Below are 26,799 nucleotides of genomic sequence, written 5' to 3' on the forward strand. Positions count from 1 at the left end.
TTCCATGGGGGACAGGGTCATTGGAGGTGAAGAATACACTCCTGGCCTTGGGAGAATGGTTAGTCGGACGGTGGTGTGTGTGTGTGTGTGTGTGTGTGTGTGTGTGTGTGTGTGTGTGTGTGTGTGTGTGTGTGTGTGTGTGTGTGTGCGCGCGCGAAGTGTGTGGAGATAATCACAGGCATAGGGAGGGAGGTGATGGGGTATTGGGAGTGTCATGGGGCGCTGGCCTAAGTGCTTGAAATAGTAAAACCAGAAGTTAGAAGAGCTTTTAATTACTCAATCATTAACTGAGTAACTATTAGTGTAACCATGTCAGAATCACCCGAAGTTTGTGATTTAAATCGTATTTTTAGATAGTTCCCAATGCAGGGCAATTACACAGAGGAAAACTACACTTTTAGGTAACTGCAAGCAAATCCTTACTTGTGAAGTTTCAAGATGGGGTGGCCCCTCAATCTGACCTGGGTCAGCTTGGAAATTGCGGACCGATAGATCTAGAATAAAATGCTAGCATCATTTCCTGGCTTACCTCAGGTCTACATGTAGATGACTCCAAGCAGCCCACTGAAATGGTATAGCAAACTGCGAAGAGAAAAGCACTGAGGCTGCACATACTCCACGTGGATTTCCACAGTTCATGAAGATGGCTCAACACCACTTTCCTGAGGGTAATGAGGGATGGGCAATAAATGCTCACTCTGCTGTTGTTGCTTACACCCCACGAACAATTTATTTTTTGTAATCAAGCCTGCTGCTAAGTTCTTAGCTGTGGCTGTTTTTAGTACATTTACCTCAAAGTCAGAGGTTATGACTGCAAGTTCCAGCCTAGAGACCCAAACACGACAAATGAGATTGACATCCCAATGAAGTACTGGGGGAATGCTACACTGTCAGGCAAGCTATCTTTCAGGCCTTTCAAAGAAGACCAAGAGTTTCCCCTAGTAACTCGGCCAATATTTATCTCTCAACCAATTCTTAGCATGGATTATTTGCTTATCTGCCTGTTGCTGTTTGTGGTGTGGTACCTAGCTGCTGTTTTACCTACATTACAATACTGACTGCCCTTCAAAAGTAATTCATCAACTGCAAAGGTTGTAATTTGACCTGAAGTCATGAAGGGCACTATGAAAATGTAGGTCATGTTTTTCATTCCTCATGAGGTTTGAATAGGTCACATTAAATTTTTATTTGATGAAACTTAAAACCTATAGCAGGTGTTTTTGGGTATTGCAATTGGCAATTTCATAATTAGAGCTACTGGATTCTGGTGTCTGAAGGGGTCAAATGTAATTTTTATCGTGTCAGGTTTATGAATGACGGCGTTGTACGATTCTGCCCACCACTCCATGACTTTACCTACTGTTTTCACCATCTATTCCACCAGATCTCTTCAGAAGGTGGGACTCACCTTTCACAACCTCGCCCAACCTCCTCAGAAGCTGCCTATGATCCGCGGCATGCCACCACATCCACACAAGAGTCAGGGGCTGTTAGGCTTTCACAGCAGGATTAACAAGCAACGCTCTTCAGCTAATCACTCACAGGCAGCACGGTGGTACAGTAGTTAGCGTTGCTGCCTCACAGTGCCAGGGACCCGGTTTAACTCCGGCCTGGTCACTGTCTGCGTGAAGTTTGCATGTCCTCCCCGTGTCTGTGTGGCTTTCCTCCGATAGCTCTAGTTTCTTCCCACAGTCCAAAGATGTGCAGGTTAGGATTGGCCACGTTAAATTGCCCCTTAGTGTCAGAGGAATTAACAGGGTAAATGCATGGGGTTACGGAGATAGGGCCTGAGTGAGATTGCTGTCAGTACAGGCTCGATGGGCTGAATAGCCTCCTGCTTCACTGTAGAGATTCTATGATACTGGGGAGGGCAGCAAAGGCGATGGAGGAGAGAGTCTTGAGGCTGCGCAGAGTTCTCAGCACCATAAAAAGTCAATTCATCGACGATATCAAATTTTGCTTTTTCGATTTTGATTTAATTAATTATTGTCACATGTTACAGTGAAAAGTATTATTTTTTGCATGCTATACAGACAAAGCATGCCGTTCGTAGAGAAGGAAAGGAGAGGGTGCAGAATATAGTGTTACTGTCACAGCTAGGGTGCAGAGAAAGATCAACTTAATATTTGGCAACAATTATGGCTCCCTTGAAAACCAAAGCCATTTTTACCCGAACACTATTTTAATTGATTTGCAAGAGGACCGATGCCTAGCACTTGCAATGCTGAATCCAGCTCGCATCTCGCAAAAACGGATTTGTTAAATCTACAGGAATTGAAACGACAGCAATGGAAAAGAAGCTGAAGGTTGGATGTCATGAAGACTTACTGCACTTTGCGATGATAGGTAATTCCAGGGAATCCATCAGACATTGCTTATTACCTCATTTGGTGACTACATTAGCAGATATGAGCAAGAAATGAAAAAGAGCATCCCATTTTTCATTTCATTCTGAAGAATCCAGTTCAATGGTGCATTGCATTCTTTCACCTCCACTTCATTACATTCCAGGGTTTAAACGTGACAACTTTTTTTTGCTTGATAGAGAAATCAAGGACACTTTTTTTTCCAAAACTGCAGAAGAAATCCAGCAGTGAAAAGGTATCGGTTGTTTAATCACCAGAACGGCAAAAGGGATTTTGCTGTACAGAGCTGACAGGAGCAGGCAGATGTCATAACAATAGAAATCATAAGGGGGAAATGAGAGGGAAAAAAAAATCCTACGAAAATAAAATGATGGCACTCCAAGCTTCACGTTTTCACGAGGAAAGAGTTTGTGGTTTCAAGCCTTGAAGAAGCACCAGCATCATTGACAGGCTTAACATGGTGTGTTTTTTCAAACTTTTTTTTACTCCATCCTTAAACTTATAAAGCCAATGCTCTGAATGGACCAGGCAAACCCAAATCCATTCCTTGCTTGCTCCAAAAACCAAATGCAAAATCCAATTGAACCCAATTCAAGGTGCCCATAAAAGATGCAAGCTGACAAGATAAGGCATTGCCTCCCATCTTGGGCTTGGTCTGACACCTGATCTTAGCCAAAAAGTCAAGGGGTTTAACATCATGCTGCTCTCTTGGTTGCCTATACCCTATGCTCCCTCCCCAAAACTCCCTTCCTTGATGCTCCTTAAAATCAGTCTCTTCAAAATCTTTCGATTTGATTTGATTTATTATTGTCGCATGTATTGGCATACAGTGAAAAGTGTTGTTTCTTGCATGCTATACTGACAAAATACACTGTTCATAGAGAAGGAAATGAGAGAGGCAAAAAATAGTGTTACAGCCATAGCTAGGGTGTGGAGAAACATCAGCTTAATATATAGTAGGTCCACTAAAAATTCTCAAAGGAGCTGTTTTGAGTCAGTTGGTATGTGATCTCAGACTTTTGTATCTTTTTCCCAACAGAAGAAGGTGGAAGAGAGTATGAGCTGACTTTCGAGTCCACATGATATTTTGTCAAAGCTTTGACAAAGTGTCATCTGGACTCAAGACATCAGCTCTTTTCTCTCATTACAGATATTGCCAGACCTGCTGAGATTTTCTAGCACTTCTTCTTTTGGTTTCAGATTCCAGCATCTGCAGTAATTTGCTTTTATGGAAGAGAGTCTGTCGAGGGTGCATGGCTTCCTTGATTACCCTGGCTGTTTTTCCGAGGCAGCGGGAAGCACAGACAGTGTCAAAGGATGGGAGGCTGATATGCGTGATGGACTGGGTTATGTTCACAATTCTTTGTAGTTATTTTTTCATGATCTTTGGACCCTTGTCCCAATATATCCCCACATAATCCACATCAAATCTCTATTTGAATGATCCCCTGTGAAGCCGCTGGTGGGGTCATTTTACCATGATGAAGGTGCTGCGTAAATGCAGGTCATTGTTGCTGCAATGGACGTAATAGAAGAATTGCTTTTGCCAACTTGGAAACTATGTAAATATCATAGTTAGCCAATGCTCCCTTGGGCAATGATTTTTTTTTATATATTACTATTCAAAGAACTTTTCCACATCTTGCTGGTTTTAGTTATGATGTGCAGACGGTTTGAAATGCTTCATTCTGTTACAGGTAAATTGCTCTGGAAGTAGGCTGAGGCAAGAAATGAAATGCGCACCAGGAGGTTATATATTAGTTTTTTTTTAAATTGAGTCTGCTGTTCTGCGCGTGCAAATGAAAGTAATCGTTAAACAACTACTTTGCTTTCATGGAGTGCCTTCACCCTGAAAACAAATGCCCCCATGATGTTTCACAGAAAGCTGTCAGAGGAATTCTTTGCTGAGAAAGATGGAGATCAAGAACAATGACCATCAGTGTGGCCAAAGAGATGAAGGTAGATATGGGGAAGGGGATGAGTAGGTGGGGGGGCTGCTGCTGTCTTGAGATCAGAGGATTTGGAGGGACAGATTTCCCAAAAGTTCCCGCACTGACTCGAAGGGACGAATCACAGAAGGGTCCACTGAACTCAGTGGGATTTTCCAATTTTCCAGGTATCAGCCACGTCAGGCTGAGTGTCTGATCGGTGGTGCAGTAACTGAACCAGGTTAGGTCACAGCTGGCAAGGGCAGGTGACACTGGGGGTGAGAAGATTTTTATTCATTCAAGGGACATGTTCATTGCTGGCTGACGAGCATTTATTGCCCATCCCTAACTGCCCTTGCACTGAGCAGCTTGCTGAGCCATTTCAGAAGGCAGCTGAGAGTCAACTACACTGTTGTGGCTCTGGAGTCACATGTAGGCCAGACCAGGTAAGGACAGCAAATTTCCATCCCCAAAGGACATAAGCGAATCAGATGGCTTTCTCTAACAATGGCTTCGTGGTCATCAGTAGATTCTTAATTCCAGCTATTTTTTATTGAGTTCAAATTCCATCATCTGCCGTGGTGGGATTTGAACCCGTGTCCCGGAACATTAGCTGAGTTTCTGGATTAATAGTCTAGAGAAAATACCACTAGGCCGAGGCCATCCCAAATTCATTGGACAGCCAATGAGCTGTGATGATGGGTGCATGTGGTAGAGTCTACTGCTAAGCCTGTTGGACCTGGAGAAAACACTCCTGCTCCCCCAAGCCCAAAGAATCGCAGTAAAGGCACTTACCTTATGGATGTCGATCGACTCTCCTTTGGCCTGTTGTGTTTCCCAAAGCATGAGCTTCCTGGCCAAATGTGGTGAAAAATCGAGGCACTATCAAACTGAAGGCATGCAGCCTCACTGAAATATTTAAGTAACCAACCTACTTGCTGTCAGCGGATTGGTCACCCGTCCCTCGCTCCAGCTCCATCGAAACCTGAGGTTAGATGGTTTCCGGTCTTGGATTTTTAGCTTCTCACCTGAACCAAACCTACCCATCTTTGCCAGTAAAGAGCTTTCAGAAGGAGGAGAAATAAAGAAGGGATTTAAAAATGAGGACTAGGATTTACATTTAACTTTTTTTATTCATTCGTGGGACATGGGTGTCACTGACTGGCCAGCATTTATTGTCCATCCATAGTTGCTCTTGGAGAGTACTTGAGAGTCAACCACATTGCTGTGGCTCTGGAGTCACATGTAGGCTAGACTGGGTCAGGATGGCAGATTTCCTTCCCTGAAGGACATTAGTGAACCAGGTGGGTTCATGAGGAGGATGAAGAGCTAATGCCAGTAAATGAGTACAGTAGTGGTGAGCAAGAAGGGCGTAGAGAATTGGAGGTTAGCATGCAGAGAAAACAAGGAACTTGCATTGATATCACACATTCACAACTACAGAATGTCCCAAAGCACTATATAGCCAATGACGTACACTTGGAGCATCGTGTAGGAGATGCAGTAGCCAACTTACAAACAGCAGGCTCTCACATAGCAATCAGATAATCTGCTTTTCTTTGGGATGTTTGTTCATTGGTGAACACTGGTCATAAATATTGGGAAGAATTCTCTTGCTCCTGTGTGAATACTGCCATGGGTTTTTTGCTGAGAGGCGGGGCGGGGGGGGGCGGCAGCGGTCGTGGTGGTGGTGGTGCAGGTTAATGCCTCAGTTGTAACACATCACCTTCAGAAGTACATTGCAGCAGGACATCATTTATTGGGGCAGCACTGCCACACAGTACCAGGGACCCGGGTTTGCTTCCCAGCTTGAGTCACTGTCTTTAATTTGATTGGATTTATTATTGTCACATGTATTAGTGAAAAGTACTGTTTCTTGCACACTATACAGACAAAGCATAGAGAAGGAAAGGAGAGGGTGCAGAATGTAGTGTTGCAGTCATAGATAGGATGTTGAGAAAGATCAACTTAGTGAGAGGTAGGTCCACTCAAAAGTCTGATGAAAGCAGGGAAAAAGCTCTTCCTGAGTCAGTCTGTGCAGAGTCTGCACATTCTCCCCATATCTGGGTGGGTTTTCTCTGAGTGCTCCAGTTTCCCCCTCCACAATCCGAAAGACGTGCTGGTTTGGTGCATTGGCTGTGCCAAATTTTCCCTCAGTGTTCCTGAACAGGCGCCGGATTGTAGTGACTGGGGGATTCTCAGAGTAACTTCATTGCAGTGTTAATATAAGCCTACTTGTGACACTAATAAATAAACTTTAAACTGTAAGGCGCTAAGGGTGGTCTTGAGCCCAGATGTAAATTATTTTTCTTTCATTCTAATGCTAGCAGTGCTAAATAAAAAAAAAATTACTCCTTTAAGTGGTGTTCAGATACTTCCAAACGATCCTGAACAATAACCATTTCGTTTTTGCCAATTTGTAATTCCCTGTTTACTCGGATACAGAAGGCTCATTATACTAAGAGGGAGAAAAAAAATGAAATGGGGGTACTAAATAAGAGCACCGAACAAGTTAAAGCATCTTTTCCAAAGGCTTTTATTCCATTAAGGCAAACTATTACTAAATTAAAACACTGCCCAATGGGAGAGTAAAAATGTGCCGAGCCAAGCAAGAACGCACTCACTTAAAATTCCTCATCATTCTTTGATAAATTACGTGAATCAATACAATAGCGGCAAATCGGTACTCGCCCTAATTAAAGTATCTGGCTTGTAGAACAGATCAGTCACTGCCCTGTGCATTACTGTCTAAACCAATAAAACCATAAAAGATTGTTTAATGGTGTAAGCTTTACAGACAGAGGTTGTGATGCAACTACAAAAAGGTTGCAGCCTGGTTCCCCCTCCGACACGACCACCATCTGACTAAATTACCATTGATCATGTGAGGAGGCGATGACCTAGTGGTATTAAAGTTAAAGTTTATTTATTAGTCACAAGTAAGGCTTACATTAACACTGCAATGAAGTTACTGTAAAATTTCCCTAGTCGTCACACTCTTGCGCCTGTTCAGGTCAATGCATCGAACCAGCATGTCTTTCAGACGGTGGGAGGAAACCGGAGCACCTGGAGAAACCCGTGCAGACGTGGTGAAATGTGCAAACTTCACATAGACAGTGACCCAAGCTGGGAATCAAAATCTGGTGCTGTGAGACAGTAATGCTAATCACTGCACCACCTTGCTGACCTAGTCTAGACACTAGACTATTAATCCAGAAGCTCAACGAATGTTCTGGGGACCCAGGTTTTCAAATCCCACCACGGCAGATGGTGAAATTTGAATTTAGTAAAAAAATTTCTGGAATTAAGAATTCACTGATGGCCATGCAACTTTTATCAATTGTGGGAAAAACCCATCTGGTTCACTCATGTTGTTTAGGGAAGGAAATCTGACATCCTTACCTGGCTTGGCCTACATGTGACTCCAGAGCTATGCAGTGTGACTGACTCTCAACTGCCCTCAGGCAATTAGGGATGGGCAATGAATGCTGGCCCAGCCAGCCAGCAACGCCAAGTTCTACGGATTAATTTAAAAAAAAAGCACGCCCTGAAACAAAAAAGTAATGTTTATGTTCAGTCCATGTGGGGAAATGCAATCAACACGCGGGCACAGGTGTCTGCAGACCTGCAGATGGCCCTGACTTTAAAATATCCTCAACAAGCCCAATAAAAAGAAGTCTTGCTGGTTAGATTTTGGGTTCAAGTTTCCATTTGAAGGATCTGGAACCCAGGAGTTATCAACTAGAAAGGAGAATTCCAATTAGATTCAGGAAAAAAAAATTAGCCAGTGCAACACAATATTAAAATTGTCCTGATCCACGTACAGGCCGATAACCTTTAGGGGGGAGACAATGACCTGATGGCATTACTGCTGGACTATTAATCCAAAAACTCGGCTAATGTTCTGGGGACCCAGGTTCGAATCCTGCCACAGGTGTCTGCAGACAGGCAATGGCTCAGACTTTAAAATATTCTCAACAAGAAGTTTTGGCGGTTAGATTTTGATGGATCTAGAACCCCGGAGTTAACAACTAGAAAGGAGAATTCTGATTAGAGTTGAAAAAAAAATAAGGCAATGCAACGCAGTATTAAAATTGTTCTGATCCCCATACAAATTGATAACCTTTTGGGGGAGAAGACAATGTCCAAGTGGCAGTATCGTTAAACTTATTAATCCAGGAACTCAGCTGATGTTCTGGGGACCCGGGTTTGAATCCCACCACGGCAGAGGGTGGAATTTGAATTCAATCAAAAAAAATCTGGAGTTAAGAATCCACTGATGACCATGAAACTACTGTCGATTGTCGGAAAAACCCATCTGATTCACTAATGTCCTTTAAGGAAGGAAATCTGCCGTACTTACCCGGTCTGGCCTACATGCAACTCCAGAGCCACAGCAATGTGGTTGACTCTCGGCTGTCCTCTGAAATGGCCTAACAAGCCACTCAGTTCAAGGGCAGCTAGGGATGTGCTATAAATGCTGGTTCAGTCAGCAACACCCACATCCCATGAATTAATTTAAAAAAATACATTTTGATTTGATTTATTATTGTCACATGTATGAGTATACAGTGAAAAGTATTGTCAAATCTCCAGTCCACAGCTGAAAGAATGGCAACTAGGGATGGTCTACAAATGCTGGCTAGCCAGTGATGCCCATGTCCAGTGATTGAATAAAAAAAAAAATTTAGGTTTTAAGACATTTAATGTAACAACAGATTAAAAGTACAATTGACTAAACACTACCTTTGTAGGCAACTTATGCTTTAAAACACAGAATGGAATATCCCCTTCTTAGCCCAACCGAAAAAATATACTTCATAGTTATACTTTACACCGTTCTTTATGGATTTAATTAGTTTCCCAGAATCAATCCACAGGGATTCTTAGCTCCCGAAGGTTTCTTCCTGTTTCTTTCTTTTCTCAGGCTGGTAATTTGCAATTTAGAACTATCTTTCACCGTGAGGTTTTCTTTGCCAACATCACTAAAAATCTAATTATCTGATCATTACCGCATTACTGTCTATGGGATCATGTTGTGTCCTAATTGGCTGCCATATTTTGTATATCTCAACATAGACTATACTTCAAAAGTGCTCCATTGATTGTAAGTCATCTGACTTCCAGACTCCAGGGAAAATATAAATTGGCCAGAGTATGGAAATTTGATTTGATTTATTATTGTCACATGTAATAGTATGCAGTGAAAAGTATTATTTCTTGCTATAAAGACAAAACATATTGTTCATAGAGAAGGAAAAGAGAGAGTGGAGAACATAGTGTTATAGTCATAGCTAAGAGGCCCTATTTTACCATTTTGATTCTAAGTGCTGGGCGGACTTGAAGCTGGGAGTGTTTCAGATCCGACTTTTAGACCTGTTCTCAGGCGCCTCCATATGTACTGTGCCTGAAAAAATATCAGCAATTCCGAATTGCGCTGCATAAGCCTGTGGGCAGGGCTTATCGCGCCCAAAACACTGCAGCTCCAATCAGAGCCTTCAACTGCGCATGCACAGTAAAACAAATACTGAAAAACACTCCCCTGCCACATCGCTCGCGGGCCGGATAATGCCTCGCCCCTGGACCCCACAGACATTGCCCCGTCCCCACAACATTACTGTCCCCCCTTATCCCCCCCACCCTCCCACAGACCGATTGCGGCCCCCTACAGCTCCCTTCACCACCACCAATCACATGCAGAGTGGCAGTGGACCTTTCCTTCTCCCCCACCGATTACACGCAGGGTGGCAGTGGAAACCCTTTGCCTCACCAGAGGGTGGTCTGACCCGCCTCCCTCCCACCTCCACCACAGAACCATCTGACCCGCGCCCCGCTTCTCCCCCACCAGAGAGCAATCTAACCCGCTTCCCTCCTCTCCCCTCTCCTCTCCCCCCCTCCCTCTCCCTCCTCCCCTCAACTGATCTGAGTCAGAGAGCCACCAGAAGCTCTGAACTTACCTCAGAAGCTGCAGTGCCCGAATTGGACCTTTGTGGGCAATGTCTGTTTCGCATTGACTCTGGACGGGCGAAAATGGTAGTAAAGGGGGAAATGCCGGTAAATTTGGGTGCCCAATCCATTAAGTCAATTTAAATGCATTCAAATACATTTAAATTGTCCTGATCGCCATCATCATTTTCAGCCATTGGCAAAGGGAACACTGCTGCGGATCGCGCTACTCGCCTCACACCCGACTTTACCAAGCTTTTATGCCCAATGGTAAAATGAGGCCAAGGGTGTAGAGAAAGACTAACTCAGTGCAAGGTAAGTCCACTTAAAAGTCTGGTGGCAACAGAGAAGAAGCTGTTCTTGGGTCAGCTGTTACATGACCTCAGACTTTTGTATCTTTTTCCCAACGGAAGAAGGTGGAAGAGAGAACGTCCGGGGAGATTGGGAGTCTTGATTATGCTGGCTGCTTTGCTGAGGCAGCAGAAAGGGTAGACAGAGTCAATGGACGGGAGGCTGGTTTGAGTGAGGAGGAGTTTGTGCAGGGTGGGTTTACTCCGTTTGTGATCTTGATTTGGCCCACAAGTATTTTATGGTATGTGGTCTGAGACACGAGGGCAGCAATCCGAAGAGATTTGACAAATTAGATTCACGAGCAACTAAATAAATAGATAAGCAGTGAAGTTTGAGTGTTCTCATCATTCACTCTCAAATTTCACTGTCAAAGTTTTAGTATGCCAACTGTTTTGCCTTCTTCAAACGGTTTCTGCGGCAATAATCTCAATGCCCCATGCACTTGCAAATACTAAGGGGCAATTTATCATGGCCAACGCACTTAACCTGCACATCTTTAGACTGCACTTCACAGTAGAAGTGGGAAGGCACTATTTTGCACGTCGTTTTTGAGAGCTGTGTTAGCATGTTTTTGATCTGTTCTGTTGTTGCTACCTGCAATGTGTACTTCTTGGACACAATCAAGCAGTCCTCTTGAAATCGCAAAGGAGTCTGTATTAACAGAACTGAATTACCTAGGTATTTGCAGTCAAGGGTAAGGGCATGGATAGAGTAAAGGATCTCATACTAGGTCATTACACGTTGCTACCTATTTCTAGACAGCTTTAACTCTAAGTCATGTGCCTTCTTTCCTCACCATGTGGGCGGTACTGTACTGTGCATGTTAACCCCTTAGATACCAGATCCTCCTGCTACAGTCTTGCTGTAAGTATTGGGCTTGGTTCTCCAGTATTACATGGTCATGGTTCTTGTGATCTCCTGGACCACTGCCCTAAGAAGCGAAAAATGACTGTGGACAGATGGCAATTCTAACAGCTGTTGTCCACATTTCTGCTTGTAGAAGTAGGTTAGAGGGATTAGCGGGGTAAATATATGGCGTTACGGGGATAGGGCCTAGGCGGGATTGTTGTCTGTGCAGACTTGATGGGCCGAATGGCCTTCTTCTGCACTGTAGGATTTCTATGATTCCCCACAGCAGGTGTGTGACTGAAGTATGCAGGGAACAGACTGCAACAAGCAACAGGTAATGCATCGCAATCCAAAACGCCAGCTCAAACTGAAGAAATCCAACATGATTTGGGGATTATCCTTGAAGGCGGGTTCTCTGCAGTTATCTTAAAGAGCAACCAACATCTAATATGACTCTAGAATCCAGAACCCCCCTTTGCTCTTTGCTCAGTCTGAGCCACAGATTCCACATCTTAAGTTTTTAAGCTATTTATTTGTGTCGCAAGTAGACTTACATTAACACTGTAATGAAGTTATAGTGAAAATCCCCGATTTCCTGCACTCTGGCATCTGTTCGGTATACTGAGGGAGAATTTAGCATGGCCGGTGCATTTAACCAGCACATTTTTCGGAGTGTGGGATGAAGCCAGAAGACCAGGAGGAATCCCATGCAGATATGGGGAAAACGTGCAGACTCCACAGAGACAGTGACCCAAGTCGGGAATTGAACCCAGGTGCCTGGCAATGCTAACCACTGTACCAACGTGCTGCCCATAAACTTGCACCATTCTCAGCAAAGTTACAAAAGATATCGCAAAATCTTAAAGGTATCATTATATTCTTCCCTTAAGCACTGACCAATAAAAATGTCTAATAGCTTCCTGAGTTATGCAAGAGAAAATTCATTGAACCAAATACTCATGTTATTAATGGTAACCTTGAACTGAAAAATCCTTCTTTTCTGGATTTTTTTTAAACAATTGCAATAACAAGGTAATAACATTAATGGTGGTTTCGTTATTCAGTCTGAAGCCGTGCTTTGATTTCCAACCTCAGAAGATCAATGCTTGGTACACAAGTGACTTGCACACACTAGTCACCCTTGTAGCATTTCAGATAGGAATAAAAATTTGGCTTTTATCATTTTTTTAAGCATTTGTAAGATAGCAAATGTCCCGTGGCGCTACGCAGGAAATCAGTGAACAAAAAACTGACCCCAGTTAACTGAAAGTTTGATCAAAGGGGTAGGTTTTTGAGGAGCATCTTAAAACAGGAGAGGGAGGAGAAGAGGCAGAAAGGTTGAGTTAGGGGATTCCATGTCTTGGGGCCTAGGCAGCTAAAGGCACAGTCATCACTGGCATAGGAAAGTAATGATGTGGAGATGCCGGTGTTGAACTGGGGTAAACACAGTCAGACGCCTCACAACCCCAGGTTAAAGTCCAACAGGTCTATTTGGTAGCAAAAGCCACCAGCTTTTGGAGAGCTGCTCCTTCATCAGGTGAGTGGGAGTTCTGTTCACAAAAAGGGCATATAAAGGCACAAACCCAATTTACAAAATAATGGTTGGAATGCGAGTCTTTACAAGTAATCAAGCCTTAAAGATACAGGCAATGTGAGTGGAGAGAGGTTAAGCACAGGTTAAAGAGATGTGTATTGTCTAAAAACAAGGCAGTTCGTGAGATTTTGCAAGCCCAGGCAAGTCGTTGGGGGGGGGGTCACAGATAGCGTGACACAAACTCAAGATCTCGGTTGAAGCTGTCCTCATGTGTGTGGAACTTGGTGATCAGTCTCTGCTCAGCAACTCTGCACTGTTGTGTGTCGTGAAGGCCGCCTTGGAGAACACTTACCCAAAGATCAGAGGTCTAATGCCCGTGACCGCTGAATGTTCCCCAACAGGAAGAGAACACTCTTGCCTGGTGATTGTCGAGCGGTGTTCATTCATCCTTTGTTGTAGCGTCAGTGTGGTCTCCCAATGTACCATGCCTCTGGACATCCTTTCTGTAACCCCCCCCCCACAACTTGCCTGGGCTTGGAAAATCTCACTAACTGTCTTGTCTGGAGACAATACGTGTCTCTTTAACCCGTGTTTAACACTCTCTCCACTCACATTGTCTGTACCTTTAAGGCTTGATTACCTGTAAAGACTCACATTCCAACCGTTATTTTGTAAATTAAGTTTGTGTCTTTATATGCCCTGTTTGTGAACAGAACTCCCACTTACCTGACAAAGGAGCAGTGCTCCGAAAGCTAGTGGCTTTTGCGGCCAAAGGAAAATAAGTCAGGGATGTGCAAGAGGCCATAACTGGAGGAATGCAGAGCTGTCAGGGGATTTTAAGCTTGCATGAAGTTACAGAGCTGGAGATGGGCATTGTCGAGGGCAGTGCAGGGCATGGATGACTATTTCAGAAGCAGATAGACAGTGAAGACAAATAATTTTACAGAGCTCCAGTTTGTGATCAAGGTAACATAACATGGGACATTTTTGAGCTGCTAATGATCTGGTTCAACCTGGGATACTGTGGGAAGGAATCGGCAAGTGGGGGGGGGCGGGTCTGACCTCAGGTGGGACAAGCAACCCGACAACAGAAGCAGTGGAAAGATTGAAAAAGATGGCAGGAGGAGTGTGGTAGAGCTGGGTATCATCATCGCACATATGGAATCCAATGTTATATATTCAGATGATGTGGCAGCAGCATGTAGTTGGTGGGTGCCAAGAGTAGCTCATTAGTGAGTTTCAGGTGTAACAATGCATTGGGAAGAAGATAAGCAGGTTGAAGGCATTCCCTTGGTTATGGCTGGATAGTTTGCGAGGAGCCAGGCAAGGGCAATCTCACGCAGTTGAACAATGAAGTAGAAGCATTGAAGTGGGATGATGTGGTCACCCATATCTAAGGCTGCTGAGAGTTTAAGGAGGAAGAGGAGACATAGTGCAGCATGGCCGCAGATAAATAAGATATCATTTATGGCAGTTTCAGTACAGTGCTGGACATGAAAGTCTGATTGAAAAAGCTCAAACGTAGAGCTTTGGGAATTTTTACTGCATGAAATTGTCCAATTTAACCCGGGTTCAGACTATAATACCATGAAGTGATGGCTTAGTGGTGTTATTGCACATGTATTAATCCTGAAATGCAGCTAATGTTTTGGGGACCTTGGTTTGAATCCCGCCATGACAATGGTGGAATTAGAATTCAATAGAAAATATCTGGAATTAAGAATCTATTAATAACTGTGATTGTCGTAAAAACCCATCTGGTTCAATAATGTCCTTTGGGGAAGGAAACCTGCCACCCTTACCTGGTCTGGCCTACATGTGACTCCAGAACCACAGCAATTTAAAGTTAAAGTTTATTTATTAGTCTCAAGTAAAACTTATATTAACGCTGTAATGGAGTGAAATTTCCCTAGTCGCCACACTCCGGCACGTGTTTGGGTCAATACAACTAACCAGCAAATCTTTCAGAATGTGGGGGGAAACCGGACCACAAGGAGGAAACCCATGCGGACACAGGGAGAATGTGCAAACTCCACACTGAGTGTGACCCAAGCCAGGAATCGAACCCGGGTCTCTGGCTCTGTGAAGAACAGTACTAACCACAGTGCTACTGTGCCGCCACAATGTGGTTGGCTCCTAACTGCCCTTGGGCAACTTGGGATGGACGATAAATGCTGGCCAGACAGTATGACCCATGAATGAATAATAAAAAATATTTCAACTAATTTCATTCAAGAACAACCCTGTTGAAGGAAAGTGCCTACAACAGTCTGAAAAATATTCTACCCCAAGGCTTACAGATGAAAGTCCAGTGCTTTCTTAGCCAAACCATCTCCACCTGAGGGAGCCATTGAGGTCACTCATTTCCCAACAGGAAGAAAACTTGCTGTGCACATCCAAGTCAGGACCTTACCTCTTGGTGTTTTTCCATCCTCCTGGCCACCATCACCTGGATCATTCCTCTGATGTTTCCCTCCATTGACATGGATCGTCGTAACGTTTCCAGAGCCTCATGGTTGGACTTCTCCAGTAGGTGTTCACCATTCACAGCAATCAGCTGGTCATTCGTCCGCAGCCGCCCATCCTGCAATGACACGGAAAAGATTCCAACGCATCCTGCATTAGTTCTGTTCCTCAATTTCCAGCTCTATTCATTGACATTTGCTTATGCAGCATCTTTAATGCAACGCAATGTCAAAAGGCAGTCCCTAGGATCATAATTAAATAGAATTTGACACCAAGGCACATAAGGAGATACTGGACAACATAACAGGCTGAGTCAAAGAGATAGGTTGAAAGGACTGCATACAAGGAGGAAAGGGAGATCTGGGGATGGAATACCTCAACTTGGGACCTAGACAGAGGAAAGGCAGCCATCAATGGTGAGGCAATGAAACTCAGGGATGGCTGAATAAGACCTAGTGCAAGTTAGAATGTAGAATCATAGAACCCCTATGGTGCAGAAGGAGGCCATTCAGCCCATCGAGTCTGCACCAACTACATTCCCACCTAGGCCCTATTCTTGTAACCCCGCATATTTACCCAACTAACACGGTCAATCAACCTAACCTGCACATCTTTGGACTGTGGGAGGAAACCCACTCAGACACAGGGAGAAAGTGCAAGCTTCACACAGACAGTGACCTGAGACTAGAATTGAACTCGGCTCCCTGGCACTGTGAAGCAGCAGTGCTAACTACTGTATCACTGTGGGCAGGAAAGTTTTGGAGGGGTTTATAATATCTCGTAAGCAAGACACTAGGTTAGGTGACAAAAAGAGTTAGGTTTTAATATCCCTTGCCACTATCTGGTATCTTTAGCCTTACTTCATAGCCTCCTTCTAGGGGGCCCCTCAAAATTGTTCTTAACACCCATAATGAAGTTAGTGAGATCTGGTGCTCCCAAACCTCTGGACAAATTTTAACTGTCAGTTCTACTCTGTCAATATTAGATACCATCCAGAAGGAAAACTGTTCCCTCAATCAATTCCAAGACAAAACTAAACTGATCACCATTTTCAGTTTGTGGGTGACAGCAGTGTCATTACCGCTCCACGTTAACATTAGAATCGTGCTGCAATTGAGTACATACTGTAAAATTGGGCAGCACAGCGGTTAGCACTGCTGTTTCACAGCTCCAAGGACCTGGGTTCGATTCCAGCCTTAGGTCACTGTCTGAGTGGAGTCTGCACATTCTCCCCGTGTCTGCATGGGTTTCCTTGGGGTGCTCTGGTTTCCTTCCACAGTTCAAAGATGCGCAGGTTAGGCTGACTGGCCATGTTAAAATGTCTCTTAGTGTCCTGGGATGTGTAGGTTAGAGGGATTAGCGGGTTTCCTCCCAGAATCCAAGGATGTGTGGGTTAGGTGGATTGTTCTTGGAGATTTCCAGGGTGTGGCATTTGCTGTAAAGCTGGTGTATGAGGTGGTTGAGGAGTGTGAGAGAGGTGCAACAGCAAAGTCTCTCAGCGTAGTCTGTGTTATAGGTTGTCCTGAGTGGGTTTGTGATCTGCCATTTGGATTGGCCATGATAAATTGCCCCTTAGTGTCAGGGGGATTAACAGGATAAATGTGTGGGTTTATGGGGATAGGGCTGAGGGTTAGATTGTTGGCGGTGCAGACTTGATGGGTTGAATGGGTTCCTTCTGCACAGTAGGGATTAGAACAAAGAACAAAGAAAATTACAGCACAGGAACAGGCCCTTCGGCCTTCCAAGCCTGCACCAACAATGCTTCCTGACTTAATTAAAACCCCCTACTCTTCCAGAGACCATATCCCTCTATTCCCACCCTATTCATGTACTTGTCAAGACGCCCCTTAAAAGTCACTACTGTATCTGCTTCCACTACCTCCTCCGGCAACGGGTTCCAGGCACCCACTACTCTGTGTAAAATATCTGCCTCGTACATCTCCTTTAAACCTTGCTCCTTGCACCTTAAACCTATGACCCCTAGAAATTTCCAGAATTTCCCTTCATCTGCACAATTCAATCCTTTCCAACCAGCTTACCTTAAAGGCTGCGCCTCCGTGGAGTATGGCCTTAATGAATATGCCAAGGTCAGCTCCAGTGTCCTTCGACTTGTTCCCCTTAAGGCTGATGCCCAGTCCAGCAGAGCCTGAGTCGTTGAGCGGGATCTCAAAGGTCAAGTACTCCTTCTTATCGTCTCCTGGGAGGTTAAAGTTCTGTTCCCCCTTCTGAAACAGAATAAATGCATTAGGGATTGCAGAAATAATGCCAGGCCTACAATTGGCTGTCAGGCTTTTGAGAGATTTCATGGACAGTACCCAGAATGTTGGTTTTAATATTTTAATCTTCTGCTGTGAATATAGATATGGCTGCCCTTTCATTCCAAGTTTCTGGGTTCAAGCCCAATCCAAAGACTTGTGCCAAAAAACTAGACTGACACTCCAGTGCAGAACTGGGGGAGTGCTGCCCTGTCTGAGGTGCTGTCTTTTAAGATCTTTTGAGATGTTAAACCTAGGCCACATCAGCCCTTTCAAGTGGACATAACAGATCACAAAGTACTATTCAAATAACAGGTGCATTATCCTGTGCCCTGGCCAATGTTTGCCATCATACATGATAACTAGGAGCAGAAGTATTGCTACTCAGCTCCTCGATCCTGTTCCACTGTTCAGTAAGATGATGGCCGATCTGATTGTAACCTCCTACCTACCTCCGATAACCTTTCACCCTCTTGTTTATCAAGAATCTACCTACCTGCACTCATTGGGTTTCTGAAGAGTGAGAGATGACCTTACTGTGGCACATAGGATTAAAACCACAGAATCCGTGGAGTGCAGAAGGAGGCAGGCCATTTGGACCATCGAATCTGCACTGACTCTCCAGCAGAGCAGCTGACCCAGGCCTGAGTGCTCGTAAGCAGGTTGCTGAGTAAGTGCTACTTGAAAGCACTGTTGATGACCCCTTCCCTCACTTTACTGCTGATCGAGAGTAAACTGGACCATAAGACATGGAGCAGAATTAGGCCACTCAGCCCATTGGGTCTACTCCGCCATTCAATCATGGCTGATACTTTTCTCATCTCCATTCTCCTGCCTTTTCCCTATAACCTCTGATTCCCTTATTAATCAAGAAATAAGGGGAGATTACTGATGGTATTTGCCCTATATTTGGGACATACCTGGGCAATTTTCCACATTGCCAAGTAGATGTCAGTGGTTGTAGCTGTAGTGGAACATCTTGGCTAGGGGGGTTGCAAGTTCTGGAGCAGAAGTGTTCAGTGCTATTGCCAGAATATTGTCGCAGCCAATAGCCTTTGCAATATCCAGTGCCTTCAACCGCTTATTGATATCATGTGGAGTGAATTAATGCTGGAGGCCGAGATGGATCATCCACTCAGCGCTTCTGGCTGAAGATTATTGCGCATGCTTCAGCATTATCTTTTGTACTGATGTGCTGGGCTCTTCCATCATTGAGAACAGGGATATTTGAGGAGCCTCATCCTCCAGCAAACTGTTTAATTGTCCACCACCATTCTCGACTGAATGGGGCAGGCCTGCAGAGCTTACATCTCTCAGAGGGTAATGAACCTGTGGAATTCTTTATTGCAGTAGGATTTGGAGGCAGGGTTGTTGAGTATTTTCCAGGCTGGGCTAGACAGATTTTTAATCAGTCAGGGAATCAAGGGTTGCAGGATAAGGCAGGAAAGTGGAGTTGTGGATTATCATATCAGATCAGTCACGATCTCACTGAATGACAGAGCAGACTCGATGGGCCGAATGCCCTACTTATGGCCCTACATCTTGGGTCGTATCTTTGCCTCAAAAATGTTCAAAAATTCTGCTTCCACTGCTTCTGAAGGACGGAACTCCGAAGACTCATCACCCTCAGAGAGAAAAATTCTCATTTTCCTTCAATGGGCAACACCTTATTTTGAAACAGTGACCCCCTAGTTCAAGGTTCTCCTACAAGAGGAAACGTCTTCACATCCAGCCTGTCACGACCCCTCAGGACCTTAAAACTTCGCTAAAGCAGCTTATCTTTCCCTTATCTCATGGCTGTGTGTCAGAATTGGCTGTTCGCAAATTCCTTGCCAGACTTCCTGTATAACAAGAACACTTCAAAAGTACTTCAATGGTTGTAGAGCATTTTAGGATGTCCTGAGGTTGTGAGTCTGACTTTCTTAAGCCTGATTTGAAAATCTAAGATTAAAAAGCTCGTAGTTCCTAAAATACTAAATTATGGTGACTGCAACGGGCTTTTCCTCCCACAACATTAGAAATTAATAGATATTCAAGAATGATAGAACTGCAAATACAACAGGTAGGAAAAACTGCATGGAGATTAATGAACATGAACTTTTCAGGAGCAGTCAATGGAGAGCCATGAGCGGTGGGATACCTGCCTGCTTTTCCAACCTTCTATTGCAGAGACACTGATATTGGTTATTCAAGCCCAAGTGACATTCTATTTGTGGTTGAATACAAATATATAATCTGTACCCTCTAGTCATTTAATCACTGCACTATCATTCATAGAATCATAGAACTCCTCCAGTACAGAAGGAGGCTATTTGGCCCAACAAACCTGCATCGACCACAATTCCACCCTATCCCCGTAACCCCACATACTTACCCTGCTAATCCCCCTGAAACTAAGGTCAATTTAGCATGACCAATCCTGCACATCTTTGGATTGCGGGAGGAAACCAGAGCACCCAGAGGAAATGCACGCAGACATGGGGAGAATGTGCAAACTCCACACAGGCAGTGACCCAAGCTGGAAATCGAACCTGGGTCTCTGGCACTGTGAGACAGCAGTGCTAACCACTGTGCCATCCGGTGGCACAGTGGTTAGCGTTCATGATCATGTTGAATGGTAGAGCAAACTCACTGGACCATGTGGTCTACTCCTGCTCCTACTTCTTAGGTTCTTATCGAGAAAAATAATCAGTTCTTCATTTTCAAGAGATACATTTACTAGCCAAGTCAACAGTAGAAAACGTAGCTTAAAGATTTGTGCAGTCTTTTTCTCAGAGAAGGGGAATTGAAAAATACAGGGCAAAGGTTTAAGGGAAGGGGGAAGGGCAAGATTTAAAATGGACCTGAGGGACAACTTCTTCATGGAATGAGCTGTCAGAAAACGTGCTTGAGGCAGGTACAACAGTTACATTTAAAAAGTATTTGGATAAGTACATGGATGGGAAAAGCTGAGAGGGATATGGGCCAGACATGGGCAATTGGGACTAACTGGGAGGGTACCATAGTTGGCATGGACTGGTTGGCCCAAGGGGCCTGTTTCCATGCTGTATTGTTATATGCCTCTATCACTAAATGTCAAGCAAATTTTTGGATAGATCGTAGCAAGGCTTTCCAAATTGCAGCATTGTCTCCAAATGAAAGGGACCAGTAGAAAACATGGCTTCCATTCACAAAAGAAAAGATCACTTGGGGGTCAAAAATAACTTCACTTCTTCAGATACCACGCTCTAACAGGGTGTTACTGACCATGAACCTCTGTGTAATCTTGCTCTGGAGGCATGCATCATCTACATTGGTGGATCCTTCAATTTTCCAAAGCTTGTTAGGTCTTTCTTTGTCAACCTCAATCTCCTTTATCATTAATCATTCTCATCAGCATCTGACTTTCTAGATCATGATTTCTTATTACCTATCCAAGGAACTCCCCCCATCTCTTACTGATCTTGGTCAGTAGAGTTCTCTTGGTCTAGCACCTCTTCCTTGTTAGTGTGACATATCCAATATTTCTTCATTATTCTGGCTTGATTTGATTTTGATTTGCTTAATTATTGGCACGTGTATTGGTATGCAGTGAAAAATATTGTTTCTTTGTGCGCCACACAGTCAAAACATACTGTTCATAGAGTACATAGAGGAGAAGGAAAGGAGAGGGTGCAGAATATAGTCACAGCTAGGCTGTAGAGAAAGATCAACTTAATATAAGGTAGGTCCATTCAAAAGTCTGATGGCAGCAAGGAAGAAGCTGTTCTTGAGCCAGTTGGTATGTGTTCTCAGACTTTTGAATCTTTTTCCCGACAGAAGAAGGTGGAGTAGAGGGTGTCTAGGTGCGTGGGGTCCTTGATTATGCTGGTTGCTTTTCTGAGGCAGCGGTAAGTGTAAATGGAGTCAACGGATGAGAGACTGGTTTGAGTGATGGACTGGGCTACATTTACAACTCTTTATAGTTTCTTGCGGTCTTGGTCAGTTCAGGAAGTATACCAAGCTGTGATATATCTGGAAAGGATGTTTTCTATGGTGCATCTGTAAAAACTGGTGAGAGTAGCGGACATGCTACATTTCCTTAGCTTCCTGAAAAAGTAGAGGCATTGGTGAGCTTCCTTAACTGTAGCATCAGGATGGAGGGACCAGGACAGGTGGTTTGGACACCCAGAAACCTGAAGCTCTCAACCATCGCCACTTCATCCCCATTGATGTAGACAAGGGCATGACCACCATTACGCTTCCTGAAGTCAATAATCATCTCCATGGTTTTACAGACATTGAGGAAGAGATTATTATCGTCACACCATTTCACCAGATTCTCTATCTCATTCCTGTAGTCCGTCTCATCGTTGTCTGAGATCTGACCCACTACAGTGGTGTCATCAGCAAACTTGAAAATTTGTCTCAAAGTTAATTACATCACCAATACAATAATGAAGACTGCTGACTTAGTGCTTCCCCATCACATGAAAGTGTGTGCACAGCAGGATTTTATAAAGCAGAGGAATTTATTGGGAGTTATCGATGGTTTTCCTGATTTTATACGATAGCGACTAAGGACAAAAATAGAGAACTCAAATGCTCCCCTGACAGGCAAATAGCCAAGCTTAATTTACAGATAGTAATTGCAAAGAAAAACTGTTGAACACAGGTCTAAGCAAAACAGTATTGCTGCATTTAAAAGGAAAAAAACATTCAGGGTTAAGAACTGATTCCAGCATTTACTGCAAGAATACGCGACTCACATATAACCACGATTTTGAATGTGAATCGAGCCTAAGTGTTTAGCTTACACAAAACACATCAAAAATGGGGCAGCATAGTGGCACAGTGGTTAGCACTGCTGCCTCACAGCTCCAGGGACTCAGGTTTGATTCCCGTCTTGGGTCACTATTTGTATGGAGTCTGCATGTTCTCCCCTTGTCTGCATGGGTTTCCCCTCAGTGCGCCGGTTTCCTCTCACACTCAAAAGATATGCGAGTTAGGTGGATTGGCTATGCTAAAGTGACCCTTACTGTCAGGAGGATTAACAGGGTATATATGCGGAGTCACAGGGATAGGGCCCGAATGGGATTGTTGTTGATGCAGGTTTGATGGGATGAATAGTCTCCTTCTGGAGGCTGTATGGTGGCACAGTGGTTAGCACTGCTGCCCCACAGCACCAGGGACCTGGGTTCAATTCCGACCTATCACCGTCTGTTTGGAGTCTGCATTTGTTTCCTCTGGGTGCTCCGGTTTCCTTCCACAGTCCAAAAATGTGCGGGTTATGTTAGATTGGCCGTGCTAAATTGCCCCTAGTCTCAGGGGATTAGCAGGGTAAATGCGTGGGGTTACAGGAAAAGAGCCTGGGTGGGATTGTGGTGGATGTAGGTTCGATGTGCTGAATAGCCTTCTTCTGCATTGTAGGGATTCTCTGGTCCCTTCCTCTCTCCCACTCTTTCTCTCCTACTCTCTTCCCTTCTCGCGACATCCCATTCCCCTTTCCCACCCCCTTCCTCTCTCCCTCTAATCTGAAAACAAGATCTTGCAGTGAGATAATAGTTCCCTGACCCTTGGGGGATTTTGCGTCCACATTGTCATTTGTACAAATGCAGTCGCAAACTCCTAGCCGCAGGCTTTGAGCCTGACGGGGGGAGAGAAAACGAGAGAAGTGAAGAAGTTTAGGGAAAGAGTTTGAGAGTTCAGTGCCTAGACAGCTGAAGGTGCAGCTGTCAGTGGCAAACTGAAATAAAGGATGCGACAGAGGCCTGAATGGGAAGACAGAGGATATCCCGGAAGGTTCTGGGGCTGAGGGAACAGAGATCGGCGGCGGGGGGGGGGGGGGGGGCGCGGTTTTTGGCGTGGGAATATGGAGTGTTTCCCGGTGCACTGGCCAGCAGTAAAAGACACCAAATCTTCCTGCCCTGACCTCAGTAATTATGCACCCTGGGTGTTTCACACCACATTAAGTGGAGGTGAGGGCTGGGCACAGTCCACAGTTGTGTCCAGATTGCCATGTGGAAGAAAGAAGTTGGACCAAATCCGGAAGGCCCACCTGCAGATGCAGCCCTGCCCAACCCTCCCATTTCCCCCTGGCCCACCGCTGTGGTGCTGCAGGGTCCAGGATAGTGGGGCAGCCTCCAATTTGAACGCTGGAAGCCACCCCAGGCATGGAATTCATCTGCATTCTATTAACTAAATACGGTTCACGCCAAACTCTGGTGGACATTCCGATCCAGCAAACGATCCTGCTGTAAATTCATACTGGCATGAAACAAATATTCAGGTTGCCTGCCATATTCTCGCCACGTACCCGCCATCAAAACTACTGGCGGGGTGTGGAGGGGGGATTCGGAGAATTCACCCAGAAGCTATTTAAACATCAATGTTTTTTTAAAATCCTCTCAAGCGTTGCTGGCTAGGTCAGCATTTATTGCATATCCCTAATTGTCCATGGGGCAAGGTGGTGAGCCACCTTCATGAACCTTTGTGGTGAAGGTGTACCCAGAGCGCTGTTAGGAACTCCCAGGGTTTTGATGAAGTGAAGATGAAAGGAGGGCAATAAATTTCCAAGTCAGAATGTTGTACAAATTTGGAGGGAAACTTGGCAGGCGGTAGAGTGCCCACTGCATGAAGAGATTCTCTACAAAAATGCCACAAGCAGGACTCACAAACTGAATATAAGCAATATGGTGCAGGTTCTGGGGATTCACAAATGAAATCAGAAAGTGCTGGGGTTACCATTGACCAGAAACTCAACTGGGACTGGTCATATTAACACAGTGGTTGCAAGAGCAGGTCAGAGACTAGGAATCCTGCTGTGAGTAACTCACCTCCTGACCCCCCACAGCTGTCCGTCATCTATAACGCACAAGTCAGGGGTGTGATGGAATGCCCCCCACTTGGCTGGATGGGTGCAGCTCCAACAACACTCAAGAGGTGTGACACCATCCAGGACAAAGCAGCCTCACTTGATTGGTATCTCATCCACAAACATCCACTCCCTCCACCACCGATGCTCAGTAGCAGCAGTGTGTACCATCTACAAGATGCACTGCAGCAATTCACCAAAGATCCTTAGACAGCACCTTCCAAACCCATGACCACTTCCATCTCGAAGGACAAGTGCAGCAGACACCTGGGAACATCACCACCTGCAAGCTCCCCTCAAATCACTCATCATCCTGACCTGGAAATATGTCGCCGTTCCTTTGCAGTCACTGGGTTAAAATCCTGGAATTCCATCCCTAACGCTATTATGGGTCAACTTACAGCACATGGACTTCAGTGATTCAAGAAGGCAGCTCACCACCACCTTCTCAAGGGCAACTAGGGATGGGCAGTAAATGCTGGCCAGCCAGCAACATCTATGTCCCATGAATGAATATAAAAAAGAGCCCAATGTGGCTCTTCTTCTCTGGCTGTAAGGGTTCTGAAGTGCCACACCAGACTTAAAGTTTTAATCACCTTCACAGAAGTTGTCAGACCTGCTGAGTTTTTCCAGTTTTTTTTATTTCACAAGCTGAATCAGAACCAAGCTTCCCAATAACATGGCAAACCCGTCCCCGGCAATGTGAATGGAGGACGGTGTACAATGCGTGCATAAGAATCGATCCTTGCATCGCTTTCAAAATCAATCACAGAATCCCCATAATGCAGAAGGACGCCCATCGAGCCTGCACTGACAACAATCCCACCCAGGCCTTATCCCTATAAACGAGAAAATCACTGCAGCTAGGAGCTTGCCCCATGACCACTTGGAAAAGTTGTCACTAATCACTTGGTTTAGCAGAATTTATTTTATAATTTTTTTTACATATTTACCCCGCTAATCCCCCTGACACTAAGGATTAATTTAATATGGCCAATCAACCTAACCCACATATTTTTGGAGTGTGGGAAGAAACCAGGGCACCTGGAGGAAACCCATGCAGACACGAGGAGAATGTGCAAAGTCCACACAATCACCCGAGACCAGAATTGAACCCAGGTCCCCAGCGCTGTGAGGTAGCAGTGCCACTGCAATGGGATCTTTCAGACTGACACTGGAATTACCCAATCATCTTCACTGTGGATGTGACTTGTGGCTTCACTTAAGTTTAATTTTATTTAATATTGTCACAAGTAGGCTTACATTAACACTGTAATGAAGTTATTGTGAAAATCCTCCGGAGGATTTCCACACTCAGGCACCTGTTGGGTACACTGAGGGAGAATTTTAACATGGCCAATGCACCTAACCAGCTCATCTTTCAGACTGTGGGAGGAAACCACATCACCTGGAGGAAACCCACACAGACACGGGGAGAACGTGCAGACTTCACACAGACTAGCCGGGTATCGAACCCGCGTCCCTGGCTCCACAAGGACAGTGACCTAATCTGGGAATCGGAACCGCAGGTCCCTGGCGCTGTGAGGCAGCAGTGCTAACCACTGTGCCACCTTGCTTTATGTAACCTTACAGAGGAGCTCCTGCACTTTGGCCTACTGTGACAGTCAGACCAATAAATCCAACAAAGCAAATGTTTTCTGGTTTCAAGGGTCAGCCCAGGGTTTGCGCACACAACCTGGACTGACCCTTCCTTCACTGAGGAAGTGTTGCACTTCGGAAGTGTTAGGTGATGCCGTCAGCATGCTTTCACCTCTATGACCTGGATTTTAATCAGGACCAAACCCATTTCATACGGAACTCCCTTACAGCCGGAGAGAGAGATGCAGTGGAGAATTTGATCCAATTAGTGTTCAGGTATTGAAACTCAGGTCACAGAAGTGAGAGCACAATGTTCTAACCAACTGCATCTTTTCATCTCTGCCTGCGCTAGATACTAATTAAGGTGGATCCAGGGGACCGGAGAGCAGTGGAAAGACTTTCACCTGACAGAGTGAGAAAAATCATAAGTTGGTCGTAAGACACAGTCTCTCTCTCGCTCTCCCCCTCGGAATCCATAATACTCAGTTGAAATGGCATCCACTGATAATGCAGCGGGGGTGGGGTAGGGGGAACAATGTATGTCACCAGCCACAGTCAAACCTTCAGGCTGTAGGCCTTCAAGTAGCCAGCCTTTCTCCAATTCTGACCTTTTTACACATCTCAGATATCCCTTCACCACTGGCGGCCTTGCATTCAACTGCGTCAACCCTAT

At 44.8% G+C, this 26,799-nt stretch overlaps 1 protein-coding gene across 1 annotated transcript in view; it reads right to left on the minus strand.

The window, feature by feature from the left end:
• LOC145349922 (partitioning defective 3 homolog B-like) overlaps window positions 1-26,799 on the minus strand; it is a 1,010,807-nt gene that overhangs the window by 482,229 nt on the left and 501,779 nt on the right. The window contains exons 11-12 of the mRNA XM_080198594.1: window positions 17,480-17,665; window positions 15,388-15,558 (exon numbers count right to left, since the gene is read on the minus strand). Coding sequence (XP_080054720.1) covers window positions 15,388-15,558; window positions 17,480-17,665 — 357 coding nt within the window. The remainder of the gene's footprint in view (window positions 1-15,387; window positions 15,559-17,479; window positions 17,666-26,799) is intronic.

This window comes from Carcharhinus amblyrhynchos, chromosome 11 (genome assembly GCF_965287045.1).
Source record: "Carcharhinus amblyrhynchos chromosome 11, sCarAmb.v2.hapA, whole genome shotgun sequence".
Lineage (NCBI taxonomy): Eukaryota > Metazoa > Chordata > Chondrichthyes > Carcharhiniformes > Carcharhinidae > Carcharhinus > Carcharhinus amblyrhynchos.